This window comes from Cherax quadricarinatus, chromosome 51, assembly GCF_038502225.1.
Source record: "Cherax quadricarinatus isolate ZL_2023a chromosome 51, ASM3850222v1, whole genome shotgun sequence".
Lineage (NCBI taxonomy): Eukaryota > Metazoa > Arthropoda > Malacostraca > Decapoda > Parastacidae > Cherax > Cherax quadricarinatus.
In genome coordinates, this window is record NC_091342.1 from 12924644 (window position 1) to 12939805 (window position 15162).

A 15162-nucleotide genomic window follows, 5' to 3' on the forward strand; every position below is an offset into this window, starting at 1 on the left:
TTATACTGCACACACTGACCACAGACCCATTTTTTCATATGTAGGCCTACCAGCTTTCACTAGATTTGAGGGCGCTAGAATTTAGGCATACTAGTACGTCAAAAACCCTGGTGCGTAAGCCGTACTAGTACGGCTGAAACCCTGAAAGGGTTAATACTTGTGGAACAATAATTAAACTTCAGCTCTATTCTCATTAGACCACTCCGTGGTCTAATGAGAGGCGGCTTACAAATAAACTAAAATGACCCCAGGACTAACAATGAGGATTAAGTGCAGCCTGCCTATGCTCCCTAGGTCCAAACCAAATACACCACCCCACTAGACTGAGTGGGCAATGCAAGACCAGTTGATTGATTCAACAGATCCAGCATTGAACCACCTGTCTGACCTACTTCAACAGTGTAGAATATTTCAAAAATACTGTATAAAATATTGCATTTTCTTTATTATAATATGTAAATTATATACATTCAATATTTACAATTTTATGAGCTTTATCAAAAGGTTTATTTACAATTATACAAGTTTTAACAAAGGTTTACTTATATCAATAAAGGTTGTCCTAAGATGTCAACTAGTGACACTGCAGTGCTGAAACGTTAATCTAAAATTCCATGTTCTCTCTCATAGTTCCGCACTTTTTCATAAATATTGTTATAATATTTGATCTTGGCAACTACTCGTCGAGCAGTTTCTGTGTCGTTCACGGAAAATGCCACATCTGCTTCTCTGAAATACAAATAAAAATTTCAAGCACATTAAAATCATTACAAACTTCAAAGCACAAGAATAGTTTGCAGCAGTTGATCTTTAAGACAATGATGATTCACAATTATCTAATTAACATAAATCATACCTAAGTAGCTCGTCCAAGATTTTTTGATTGAATCGACCAATAGCTTGCACAGTATCTCTGTCATCCGCTTTAGCCAATTCTTCATTTATTTCCATAATTTTCATCAAAAAGTCTGGATCCATATCTACCTGAAAACAAGAAAACAATATTGTACTTGTAATCTTACAACTTTGTTAAATGTTTGCAAATAAAAATATAAACTGCTTCTATTCCACAATTGTGTTATGCCTATACAGTATAATTCAACTAATGCTGGACAAAATCAGTACAGTACCATCAAAACGTAAACACTAAATACAATAGGGTATATAGAAAAACTGCCTTTAAATATATTTCTTAAGATTTTCACCCCCCAAGTAATGTTAGGATGATTAATCTTCAATTTAGGTGGTAAATCAAGTAGAGTAAGCTAAATGAAAATGGGGAGAGTTAAATCTACAAGCATAGTATACTAAGAGGCTAACTCTACAAGTAGAGTAAGACAAGAGGGGCAAATCTATTAGGTAGAGCAAGACGCCTGGGATAAATCTATATACAGAATAAAACAAAAAAAGATAATTACAATCCAATGAAATAATTACCAAGATACAGACCTACAACAGCATATTTATTATATGAAAAAAATTATAAAACACATTTTGGCCAAACAAAAATTAATAGAAAATTTAAAATTAACTAAATACTATACAGGTCTTCCTCAACATTCGCGAGGGTTAGGGGATCAAGAGCCTCGCGAATGTTGAAAAACCGTGAATGTTTGGTGCCCCAATATATTGTAGGGAAATATAATACAATACTGCTTCCTTAACTTGTTGAACCATGAACAATCATAAAATACATCAAAACGTCGTAAATTGTACTAAATATATACATGTTATGCTTTAATAACATGCATGTTATTAAATACCACAGACTCCACCAATGCCTCCACCACTTCCTCAACCACTGCGAGTCCCTACTATCCTCCCTCCGACCCCCGCAACTGGCAGCCAGCCCTCCCACCACTCGGTGTGGCGAGTGTTTTTTGTTTGTTCATTATTTGCTATTAAACTACAGCATAAATAATGTAAACCCATTCATGACTAAATATTGGAATGGCTATTCGGACAGGTATTGGACGGTGACATCATGTGTTTACTCTTAAACACAGCAAAGAATCAAACATTTCTGCTACTGCTAATAATAATAAAAATAATAATAATAATAATAATAGGATATAATTGAAGAAGGAAATTGTACAAAAATACGAGGGAGTGGTTGACACATCGTCAGTGTGGCTTTGTTTATGCTGGAGTGAACATTAGTCTCCCTGCTCTTCCAAACATTTCACAATAATTCAGCAGTTGAGGCAGTGGTATTTAATAACATATATGTTATAAATAATAATTTATTTATTTATTTATTTATTTAGTAATTTGAGCATACATACAGAGGTACAAAAAAATACAGGTAAGAGCAGCATGCCAAAGCCACTTGTATGCATAGCATTACGGGCTGGCTTAAAATTAACTTAAGATTAACTAAGCAATGATGTAATCAGTGATAAAACATTATTGTAAACAGATAACAATAAAGCACAAATGAGTATTACAAAGACAGGTCATATGGTTGCATGCATTGCTGTACATTCAGTCGAATAGAGTATTCTGTTAGGTAGTGTATTTAAAAAATAACAAAGTTAGATTGGGTCTTAGGTTTAACATTTATGTGATATAATTGTGAGAAACATTTAAGATATACAATTTATAAGGTTCAGTTATTCAGTATTTATTTGGTTTTGGGTGAGTAAGTGATCTTTGAGAAGAGACTTGAATTTATAAACAGGTAGTGTTTCTTTTATATTTACAGGTAATGAATTCCAGATTTTAGGGCCTTTTATGTGCATTGAGTTTTTGCACAGCGTGAGATGGACACGAGGAACATCAAAGAGTGATCTGTGCCTTGTGTTATGGTCATGTGTTCTGTTGAGGTTGGCAAGGAGATGTTTGAGGGGAGGGTTAATATCAGAGTTAAGTGTTCTATGTATGTAATAGGTGCAGTAATAAGTATGGATGTTTTGTATGGTGAGTAGGTTTAGTGTTTTGAATATTGGTGGAGTGTGCTGCCTGTAGTGGGAATTTATCATCATTCTGACTGCAGCCTTTTGTTGGGTAATTAGTGGTCTGAGATGGTTAATTGTTGTTGAGCCCCATGCACAAATTCCATAGGTGAGATAGGGGTAAATAAGAGTGATATAGGGCCAGGAGGGCTGACTGTGGAACAGAACCGTATCTTCGATAGTATGCCTACGGTCTTGGAAATTTTCTTAGAAATTTGTTGTATATGTGTATGAAATATGAGTCTATTATCAAGGTGGATTCCTAAGAATTTTCCCTCTGTTAGCTTTGTGATAGGTGATCCATTTATCATTATGTTAAGAGGGACATCTGTAGCTCTGTTACCAAACTGAATGAAGTAGGTTTTGTCAATGTTTAGTGTAAGTTTGTTAGTCCTCATCCAGGTAGATATTTTCTGTAATTCGGTATTTACAGTATTGGCTAGCGTGACTGGGCTCGGGTGAGAGAAGACGTATGTAGTGTCATCTGCAAATAGTGTGGGTTTGAGTAATTGCGTAGCATTTGGTAGGTCATTTATGTACAGGAGAAAGAGAAGAGGGCCAAGGACACTTCCCTGTGGGACACCAACTGTACTTGGTTGTGCGGAAGAGTTTGCCCCATTTGCGTACACATATTGGCTTCTGTTGCTGAGGTATGACTTGAGGTAGTTGAGAGAGTGCCCTCTTATACCACAGTGTGACAATTTTATGTGGAGCAAGTCATGGTCAACTGTATCAAAAGCTTTACGTAAGTCAATGAAGATTCCCAGTGGGACTTCTTTTTTCTCTATTGCAGTGTATATATGTTCTAGCATGTGTGTAATAGCATCATTAGTATTTTTATTAGGCCTGAATCCAAATTGGCAGGGGTTGAGTATGTTTTGGGAGATGAGGTAGGAGTACATATTATTAATAACATGTTATTAAATACCACTGCCTCAACCGCTGCCTCAACCACTGCCTCAATCGCTTCCTCAACCGCTGCCTCAACCACTGCCTCAATCACTTCCTCAACCGCTGCCTCAACCGCTGCCTCAACCGCTGCCTCAACCACTGCCTCAACAGCTGCCTCACCCACTGCCTCAATCGCTTCCTCAACAGCTGCCTCACCCACTGCCTCAATCGCTTCCTCAACAACTGCCTCAACCACTGCCTCAATCGCTTCCTCAACAGCTGCCTCAACAGCTGCCTCAACCACTGCCTCAATCGCTTCCTCAATCGCTGCCTCAACAGGTGCCTCACCCACTGCCTCAATCGCTGCCTCAACCGCTGCCTCAACAGCTGCCATAATCGCTGCCTCAATCGCTGCCTCAACAGCTGCCTCACCCACTGCCTCAGTCGCTGCCTCAACCACTGCCACTACCACTCCAGTCGCACTCAATCTACAAGCACCAAACACAATGAATTATTGTGAAATGTTTGGAAGAGCAGGGAGACTAATATTCACTCCAGCATAAACAAAGCCATACTGACGATGTGTCAACCACTCCCTCGTATTTTTGTACAATTTCCTTCTTCAATTACATCGTATTTATTATTATTATTATTATTATTATTATTACTATTGTCATTATTAGCACTAGCAGAAATGTTTGATTCTTTGCTGTGTTCAAGAGTAAACACATGATGTCACCATCTAATGCCTGTCCGAATAGCCATTCCAATATGCAGTCATGAATGGGTTTACATTATTTATACTGTAGTTTAATAGCAAATAATGAACAAACAAAGCACTCACCACACTGAGTGGTGGGAGGGCTGGCTGCCAGTTGCAGGGGTCGGTGGGAGGGTAGTAGGGACTCGCAGGTGGCGGGAAACTTAAATATGATTTGGCGGCTGGGAATTTGGCGGCTGGGAATTCGCGAATGTGTGAAGCCCGCGAAAGCTGAAAACGTGAATGTTGAGGGAGACCTGTACAGTGGAATCTCATTTTTCGGCCGTAATCCGTTCCAGAAGGTCAGCCTAAACTCAGAGCAATATGTCCCATAAGAATTAATGTACAGTGGACCCCCGGTTATTGGCCGGTTCAGTTATCGACCAACTTGGTTATCGGCCGGTTTTTCGGCGCCTGGTTATCAGCCATTTGGGAGGCATCCACCTGCCGGCTGGGGCCGCTTGCGAGTCAGTTTGGCTTTGTCTCTGGGCGAGTGAGGAAGCTTCTGCTCATTCATCCAAACATTTTGCTATAATCCATTGTTTTTTGTGGTTATTGATCGAGTACAACTGCAAAATAAGCAACCATGGGCCCAAAGAAACACGTTACATAGTATATGAAAACATGCAATGTTTATATGCGATGTATATTTAATAATCACTGGTACATTAAATGTCTTATTTTACGTTAATATAGACATTTTCATTAATCCATCTATATTTTCCTCAAAATTATACAAGAAACACATTACATATGTAGCATATAAACATGCAATGTTTATATGCTACATGATATGTTTATATGTTATCGAGTGGAGAGTGGGATGGAGAGTAAACATTGCATTTTCTCTGATGCAGCATTAGAGAAAACTGTGGATCTGGCGACTGGTGCAGTAACCGCCCTTCATATGCATTTTACAATTCTTGGCATGAATTATTCATTACTTCTCCCTTTGTTTATGATGGCATCTAAAGGTAGTTGTTAGAAATGATTAAACTCAGTGAATATGGTAATAATATGGCTGTGTATTGTAATATAGCAGTGTAGTGTAGCCCAGGGAAGGGGCTACATACGTGTACTGTATCTACATCTGCTGCTACCTACACAGACTTCCTACAAATAAATACTACTCACCTCTTGCCCTACATTAAGACTACAAATATTTTAAGGTGGAACAGATTAATTGTATTTTCATTAATTCTTATGGGAAATATTAATTTGGTTTTCAGCCATTTCAGTTATCGGCCAACCTTCTGGAACGGATTACGGCCAATAACCGGGGGTCCACTGTAAATACAATTAATCCTTTCCACACACCCAAAAAAATTTTTTTTTAAAGATTATAGTTTTACATACACAAAACAATGATAACTAAATAAATTAAGAACATTTAAATCACTATTACATACCTTTACTGAAGACTTGTTACCTTATGGAAGACATTGTTTGGAAGGGGAGTCCCCCCTCCATAAGGACTTTAGGTAACAAGTCCCTCTCTGGGGTTACTTCCCTTCTTTGTTTTTTAATGCCACTAGGACCAGCTTGAATCACTGGACCCATTGCACAAAATATCTGTCCAGAGTGCTCTAAGATTTCCCTAAAATGGGAGAAGGTTTCATCACTGAACATGTTGCAGACATGGCTTGTTTCAGTTTGGTCAGGGTGCTACATCTCCACAAAGGGAAGTTTGCACCACATCATCATCCTCATCATCATCATCATCATCCTCATCAGGCAAAGGGTCGACAGGGTCAAGGTCAGCCTCAAATTCTTCAAAATACTTCTCGAGAACACTTTCAGGCCACAATTGTCTCCAAAGTCGTGGAATTCACTCCCTGCAAAGCCTTACCTATAAGGCTTATGCAATGGAGGATATTGAAGCGATTCTTCCAGAACCCTCTTGGGGAAAATTCAGTGTCTGAGGTCACTTCAAAGCACTTCTGAAACATTGCTTTTGTGTAGTTTTTTGAAGTTAGAAATGACCTGCTGGTCCATGGGCTGGATGAGAGGAGTGGTGTTAGGAGAATAGAACTTCACTTTTATAAAATGGAAATACCTAGACAAGAGGTCTACCAAGTTTGAAGGATGAGTAGGAGCATTGTCCATTACCAGAAGGCACTCGAGTGGCAATTTATTTTCCTGGAGATATTTTTTTCACACTGGGGCCAAACCACTTCATGGACCCAGCCAATGAAAAGTTGCCTCATGACCCATGCCTTATGATTAGCTTTCCACATCACACACAATTTACTCTTGACAACACTTTCTTGAACACTGGGATTTTCAGAGTGATACACGAGTAAAGGCTTCACTTTGAAACCCCCACTAGCATTAGCACAAAACAAGTGTTATCCTGTCTTTCATAGGCTTGTGTCCTGGCAGTGCCTTTTCCTCCTCCATAATGTAGGTCCTCTTTGGCATTTTCTTCCAAAAGAGGCCTGTTTTGTCACAATTGAACACTTATTGGGAAGGAATTCTTTAGCCTCTACACACCTCGAATTCCTGCACAAATTTTTCAGAAGCACGTTTATCAGAACTTGCGGCCTCCCGATGCCTTACAACACTGTATGCCACTACGCTTCTTAAATATCTCAAACCAGCCTCTGCTGGCCTTAAATTCACTATTATCACTAGTACCAGGCATTTTCTTTATGAGATCCGCATGCAACTGCCTTGCCTTTTCACAAATGATCGTCTCTGAAACACTATCTCCCGCTAAATGTTTTTCCCTGATCCAAAACAACTTCTCCACATCTTCATTTGTTTGTGATCTTGTTAACAGGTTTACCCCTTTTGCCACATCAGCTTCCTTGATTTTTTCTTTCTTTGCCAGGACAGAAGTGATTGTTGGTAAGTTTTTTGCCATACATCCTGGCAAGTTCCAGCACCTGTACACGACTCATTTTCCTATTACATACTTCCTTCTTAACCCCTTCAGGGTCCAAGGCCAAAATCTGAAGTGGTGCCCCAGTGTCGAAGAATTTTCAAAAAAAAAATTTGTTATTTTTTCTTATGAAATGGTAGAGAATCCTTTTGTGAAGGTAATAACAAAAAGTACGAAATTTGATGGAAAATTGATGAAATTATGCTCTCGCAAATTTTGATGTGTCAGCGATATTTACGAATCGGCGATTTTGCCGACTCTGACTCCCATTTTAGGCCAATTACATTATTCCAGTCGACCAAATTCTTAGCTATTTCACTAGTATTACTTCTATTCAATCGATTGAGCACAAGAAATCGCCAAGTCAACTGTTTCAACTACAAAATAATGTGATTGGAAATTGGTAATTTGGCCAATTTAACACAAAGTTCAAAATATTCCAATTTCAAAATAGGGTCCAGAATAAACAATGTAGGTATTCCTGGGACTAAACTAACATTTCCTCTGTTCATTAGTTACGTTTTGAGGCTTTACAAATAAATTCCAATTTGATTTCTTATTCACATAATGAATTTTTATTCACACCAAAAAATAGAAGATTTACTGTTATGCAAAATTGTAATAATTGTATAAATATCATCACCACATTTGTAAATGTATATTAGACCCACCAGCTCGTGTGTATTAGACGTGTAAGGTCGTTTGTTTACTCTTGAACATCGGCAAAATTTTAACATTTCCGCTACTTTGAGCTCAGTTTCAAGCCATTTCCAGTGCTAAAACCAATCAAAATCATCTCTTTTTCTGTAATATGCCTTCCATTCTATCAAATGAGACCAAGAAATCGCAAATACAACTATAAAAAACATACGAAAAAACACTGCAAAGTCACTGTTTTAGTCGAAAATCATGGTCTCAGTTTTTTTTCTCTCATTATACACAATGTGCTGCAGGATTTGTTTTATGTGGTGCACACATACCACATAGATGTATTCTCTCATATCTAGGCCCAAATGTACCACTCACAGTTTATCAGAGTGAGCTGAGCTCATGACATAGATCTACGGTTTGGACCCTGAACGTAAAGCCGTAGATCTACGGGACAGACCCCGAAAGGGTTAAATTCCACTGTTTCTCACTTTCTTTACCAAAGGAACTTTATTAGGAACTTTTTTGGGGCCCAGGGTGACTTATTTCACAGTTATACTTCAAATAACCACCATAACCAATGGATTTTAAGGAAATGTTTGGACGAGTGCACGGATTGTATGCTCACTCGCCAACAGACAAAAAAGGGCGACTCGCCAAAGCCTGGCGTCCCAGTAGCCTAATGCGTCCAATACGGCTGATATACAAGGCAACGGCCGAAATGTGGAGCAAATTTCCGCTGAAAAACCGGCCTAAATATGAATCAGCTGAAAAACGAGGTTCCACTGTACGTGTGTATATAATATATACATGTACTCTGTGGTGCAGCGGTCAGCACGGGTTCAACTCCCGGCGGAGTCTTGGACATACAGTGGACCCCCGGTTAACGATTTTAATCCGTGCAAGAGGGCTCATCGTTATGCGAAATAATCGTTATGCGAATGAATTTTCCCCATAAGAAATAATGGAAATAAAATTAATCCGTGCAAGACGCCCAAAAGTATGAAAAAAATTTTTTTTTACCACATGAAATGTTAATTTTAATACACACAAACTGAAAAAGGCATGCACAATTACATGACACTTACTTTTATTGAAGATCTGGTGATGATTGATGGGATGGGAGGAGGGGAGAGCATTATCTTCTTACTGTTTAGAAGGGGAATCCCCTTCCATTAGGACTTGAGGTAGCAAGTCCTTTTCTGGGGTTACTTCCCTTCTTCTTTTAATGCCACTAGGACCAGCTTGAGAGTCACTGGACCTCTGTCGCACAACAAATCTGTCCATAGAGCTCTGTACCTCCCGTTCCTTCAAGACTTTCCTAAAATGGGCCATAACATTGTCATTGAAATAGTCACAAGCACGGCTTGCAACAGCTGTGTCAGGGTGATTTTCATCTATAAAGGTTTGCAGTTCAACCCACTCTGCACACATTTCCTTAATCTTTGAAGTAGGCACAATGGATTCCACAACTGGCATAGGCTTCTCAGGGTTAGCCCCAAACCCTTCAAAATCTTTCTTAATTTCCATACTAATTCTCACCCTTTTTACCACAGGGTTGGCACTAGAAGCTTTCTTGGGGCCCATGGTCACTTATTTTCCAGAAACAGCACCGAAAATACTGTAATAATACGAAATATTCCGAGTGTATGCTTGGATGTTACCGCGGAGGCTGGCTGGTAAACAATGGGACGGAGCGGCACATGTGAGGCTGGCTGAGGGCACATTGGACGCGTCTCGGACGAAAATCGGTATGCGGGTTTTTAATCGGTATGCGCGGCAAAAATTTTGCGATAAAAGTAATCGTTATGCGGAAAAATCGCTATGCGATGCCATCGTTATGCGGGGGTCCACTGTAGTAGTAGTTTGGTAGACAGCTGCCATGTGGGGGTTCAATAACGTGGATTGGGTAAGAACACTCGCGTAGGCTGGATAATACGTATAATTATACCGGAAAGTATGGGAAGAAGCCGTGCTGCCCTGCCTCTCTGCTATCTTAAGACTGACTCACGAATTGGGTCGTAGGGGTGAGCGGCATTTAAGACATGCTATGGTCAGCAGCAACATGAATAACAGTCAGTGATTCACGCAGACGGTTGGTAGCGAGTCATATTACTGGTAACTGGTACTACTGGGAACTGATACTACCGAGACAGCAACCACCTAGGGAGGTACTACCGTCCTGCCAAGCGAGTAAAATGAAAGCCTGTAATTGTTTTACATGATGGTAGGATTGCTGGCGTCTTTTGTCTCTCAAATATACAAAATTACAGGTATGTCTTGCTACTTCTATTTACACTTAGGTCACACCACACATACATGTACACGTTTATTTATACGCACTCGTCTGAGTTTTCTTTGAATATCTTGATAGTTCTTGTTCTTATTACTTTTCCTTTTATATCCATGGGGAAGTGGAATAAGAATCTTTCCTCCGTAAGCCATGCGTGTTGTAAAAGTCAACTAAAATGCCAGGAACAATGGACTAGTAACCCCTTTTCCTGTAATAGTTACTAAAAAGAATAAGAAAATTGTTAAAGTGGGATGTCTGAATGTGCGTGGATGTTGTTCGGATGATAAGAGATTATTGTGGGTGTTATGAACGAGAAGAAGCTTGATGTCCTGGCTTTAAGTGAAACAAAGCTGAAGGGGTTGGGAGTTTCAGTGGAGAGGAATAAATGGGATTAGGTCAGGGGTTTCAAATAGAGTTAGAGCTAAATAAGGAGTAGCAATAATGTTGAAGGATAAGCTATGACAGGAAAAGGAGGACTATAAATGTATTAATTCAACCATTATGTGGAGTAAAATAAAGGTTGGATGTGAAAAGTGGGTTATAGTAAGCGTATATGCACCTGGAGAAGAGAGAAGTGTAGAGGAGAGAGAGATTTCGGGAAATGTTGAGTGAATGCATGGGGAGTTTTGAACCAAGTGTGAGAGTAATGGTGGTTGGGGATTTCAATACTGAAGTGGGCAAAAATGTTGTGGAGGAGTAGTAGGTAAATCTGGGGTGCCAGGGGTAAATGAAAATGGGGAGCCTTTAATTGAGCTTTGTGTAGAAAGAGGTTTGGTAATAAGCAATACATATTTTATGAAGAGGATAAATAAATATACAAGGTATGATATAGCACGTAATGAAAGTAGTTAGATTATGTATTGGTGGATAAAAGGTTGATGGGTAGGCTCCAGGATGTACACGTTTATAGAGGGGCAACTGATATATCAGATCATTATTTAGTTGTAGCTACAGTTAGAGTAAGAGGTGGATGGGAAAAAAGAGGAAAATGGCAACAACAGGCAAGAGGGAGGTGAAAGTGTATAAACTAAAGGAGGAGGAAGTTCGGGCGAGATATAAGCAACTATTGGCAGAAAGGTGAGCTGGTGCAAGTATGAGTAGTGGGGGGGGGGTGTTAAAGAGGGTTGGAATAGTTTTAAAAATGCAGTATTAGAATGTAGGGCAGAAGTTTGTGGTTATAGGAGGGTGGGTGCAGGAGGAAAGAGGAGTGATTGGTGGAATGATGAAGTAAAGGGTGTGATAAAAGAAAAAGCTTATGAGAGGTGTTTACAAAGCAGAAGTGTTACAAGAAGAGTAGAGTACATGGAGAGTAAAAGACAGGTAAAGAGTGGTGAGAGAGTGCAAAAGGAGAGCAGATGATAGAGTGGGAGAGGCACTCAAGAAATTTTAATGAAATTAAGAAAAAATTTTGGAGCGAGTTAAACAAGTTAAGAAAGCCTAGAGAACGAATGGATTTGTCAGTTAAAAACAGGGTAGGGGAGTTAGTAGATGGGGAGATGGAGGTTTTGGGTAGATGGCGAGAATATTTTGAGGAACTTTTAAATGTCGACGAAGAAAGGGAAGCAGTAATTTCATGCACTGGCCAGGGAGGTATACCATCTTTTAGTAGTGAAGAACAGGATGTGAGTGTGGGGGAGGTGCGCGAGGCATTACGTAGAATGAAAGGGGGTAAAGCAGCTGGAACTGATGGGATCATGACGAATGTTAAAAGCAGGGGGGTATATAGTGTTCGAGTGGTTGGTATTTTTGTTAAATTAATGTACGAAACTAGGTAGTAGGTTGGAAGACAGCAGCCACCTAGGGAGGTACTACCGTCTTGCCAAACGAGTGTAAAATGGAAACCTGTAATTGTTTTACACGATGGTAGGATTGCTGGTGTCTTTTTATTGTCTCATACACATGCAAGATTTCAGGTACATCTTGCTACTTCTACTTACACTTAGGTCACACTTCACATACATGTACAAGCATACATACACACACCGCTCTGCATTTTCTTCTATTTTCTTTCTAGTTCTTGTTCTTGTTTATTTCCTCTTACCTCCATGGGGAAGTGGAACAGAATTCTTCCTCCGTAAGCCACGCGTGTTTTAAGAGGCGACTAAAATGCCGGGAGCAAGGGGCTAGTAACCTCTTCTCCTGTATATATTACTAAATGTAAAAGGATAAACTTTCATTTTTTCTTTTGGGCCACCCTGCCTTGGTGGATACGGCCGGTGTGCTGAAAGAAAGAAGAAAATGTATGAAACAGGGGAAGGTACCTAGGGATTGGCAGAGAGCATGTATATTCCCTTTATATAAAGGGAAGGGGGACAAAAGAGATTGTAAAAATTATAGAGGAATAAGTTTACCGAGTATACCAGGAAAAGTGTAGGGTAGGGGTATAATTGAAAGAATTTGAGGCAAGACAGAATGTAGGACTGCGGATGAGTAAGGAGGTTTCAGAGTGGGTAGGGGATGTGTAGATCAAGTGTTTGCATTGAAGCATATATGTGAACAGTATTTAGATAAAGGTAGGGAAGTTTTTATTGTATTTATGGATTTAGAAAAGGCATATGATAGAGTGGATAGGGAAGCAATGTGGCAGATGTTGCAAGTATATGGAATAGGTGGTAAGTTACTAAATGGTGTAAAGAGTTTTTATGAGGATAGCGAGGCTCAGGTTAGTGTGTGTAGAAGAGAGGGAGACTACTTCCCGGTAAAAGTAGGTCTTAGACAGGGATGTGTAATGTCACCATGGTTGTTTAATATATTTAAAGATGGGGTTGTAAAAGAAGTAACTGCATTACCTGACCTTCGTGGAGAGGCTTTCCAGCCAGATCTAGTAGATACAAAGCACGCTCAACTGGCTGTTGCAGGCAACGATAAGCACTGTTAATTACTGTTGAGTGCTCTACTGCCATCTGATGCTCTTTCTGAAAATTAAGCACCAACTTTCTGAAACAATGTTGAAGTATATTTGAGTGAATAGGCTCTAAGTTTGGTAACAAATATAATTACTGCATTTAAAATTAAAAAAAAAAATTAAACAGTATTATAATGAAACTGAGGGATAATAAAACTGAAAAATAACAAAAGCTATAAATATACTGTTATGAAAGGCAAAGGTAGGTTTCTTTGTAATTTGGTAACAAGTAAAAATATTAACTCAAGACATTATATAGTTTTTAATTACTCATTTTTTGTGGTTCATATGTATTTCAGGGTTGACAAATTAAGAGACTTGTTATTCTAACCATATATATATATATATATTTTTTACACGCTATATGTATATTGGACACCATATAAAATAATAGCTATTGATGCAATGCACATAACATGTGGCTTCTTATTTTCAACTAGTATCCTTCAAAAATATACCAGGGTTAAGAATGGCATGTGATAAACCAATAATTTCTACAATTACATGATACAACATATACAGACCTAGCTGACATCAATAACACTTACATAGAAAACTCCTTGTTATGCTGAGCATTTCAGGCAAATTAGGATGCGACCAGGATGCGACCCACATCAGTCAACTAACACCCAAGTACTTACTTTTTACTGCTAATGTTTCCACCCACATTGGAGATCGAACCACAGACCTCAATGTGCGAGGCGAGTGCACTAGTAATCAAGCTATGGGATATCATGGGGGTTAGTCAGCTAATGGAGTGTGGAGGTTGGATCCTCTTGTGTAATGATGTGACATAAGCAACACTCACACAGCCAGGAAGTAGCAGGAGAGAATCAAATACCTAGGGTAGAGCAAGGCATTCACACATACGAAGGCCAGAGCAGGAATTCCATAATTGTTAAAATTTTATTATGATTTTTCCAAAGTGTAAATAGTAAAATTATTACATACCTGTGATTTTAAGGAAAATTTATCTGGGTGAAACTGAATCTGAAGTTTCTTAAAGTTCTTAGCCAACAAGTCTGCATCAATATCAAATGTTCTTTCGATACCCATGACTTCAAAATGGTCTAGTTTGTAGTCCACAGGTTGCAGTGTGTTGCACTTATCACAGAAGAAAGTACGACGTGGCAGGTGAGTCTCACACTTCCAACAGTTCATCAACATTATACTACAATAGTTCATGTGGAAGGCCAGGGTCAAGGGTTCACATCTCTTCACTAGATAATTTGCTAGAGTCTTCAAACTTTCTTGTTTTACCGTGTATATAGGATGGTGAAAAACTAATAAACGTGCTTGTGCTAAATGCGATAATGACGATAAACTTCTCAATATCGAGGAAAACTTATACCGAGGACACAGAGTCGACATTGTTACTGTTGGGTTTAAAGGTTGCCACAATTCCTAGAGATAAAAACTAAAATAGGATTAAGAGCACCAAAAAGTGGTTATAGGAATTCTTCCTCCTGTTTAAAATTCCTGAAGTGTCAAGGATAAAAGTATTATTATAGTGATGGCCAGGAGAACACCAAACGTTCACACACCATCAAGGTCAACACAACAGTGTCAGGTTTGTTTACCTGGAACTTCAACCATACTAATAGTCACACCAGTACTCTCAGGTTTACATACTGTGACGAAAAAACATTTAAATATTACACTTTTGTGTACAATGGTCTTGAGAGCTCACACGTTATGGGCACATAAAATGTAAATTATGCAGATTTAATCAAGGGTAATCCAGTAAAGTTAATGTGATATTTCCATTGGGATCCCTGTTTTATATATATTTTTTTATTAGTAAACTGCTTGCCGTAATTAATGAGC

General features: G+C 39.0%; 1 protein-coding gene across 1 annotated transcript; it reads right to left on the reverse strand.

Moving 5' to 3' along the window:
• Positions 1-427: 427 nt before the first annotated feature.
• Hsc20 (iron-sulfur cluster co-chaperone protein HscB-like protein, mitochondrial) lies at positions 428-14939 on the reverse strand. The gene is made up of 4 exons (XM_053784809.2): positions 14287-14939; positions 13220-13345; positions 857-984; positions 428-729 (listed from the first exon to the last, which is right to left on the reverse strand). The coding sequence occupies exons 1-4, from the start codon at positions 14704-14706 to the stop codon at positions 600-602; spliced, it is 804 nt and encodes a 267-aa protein (XP_053640784.1). The 5' UTR covers positions 14707-14939; the 3' UTR covers positions 428-599.
• Positions 14940-15162: the final 223 nt, after the last annotated feature.

What these genes read in the sequence shown, in the direction of transcription:
- Hsc20 (XM_053784809.2), bottom strand. Translation starts at nt 14,706, where the DNA reads ATGTCGACTCTGTGTCCTCGGTATAAGTTTTCCTCGATATTGAGAAGT. An exon ending in AATTTTCCTTAAAATCACAG is followed by an intron (nt 13,346 to 14,286) that starts GTATGTAATAAT and finishes CTTAATTTTCAG; the next exon opens with AAAGAGCATCAGATGGCAGT. An exon ending in ATCTTGGACGAGCTACTTAG is followed by an intron (nt 730 to 856) that starts GTATGATTTATG and finishes TTTGTATTTCAG; the next exon opens with AGAAGCAGATGTGGCATTTT.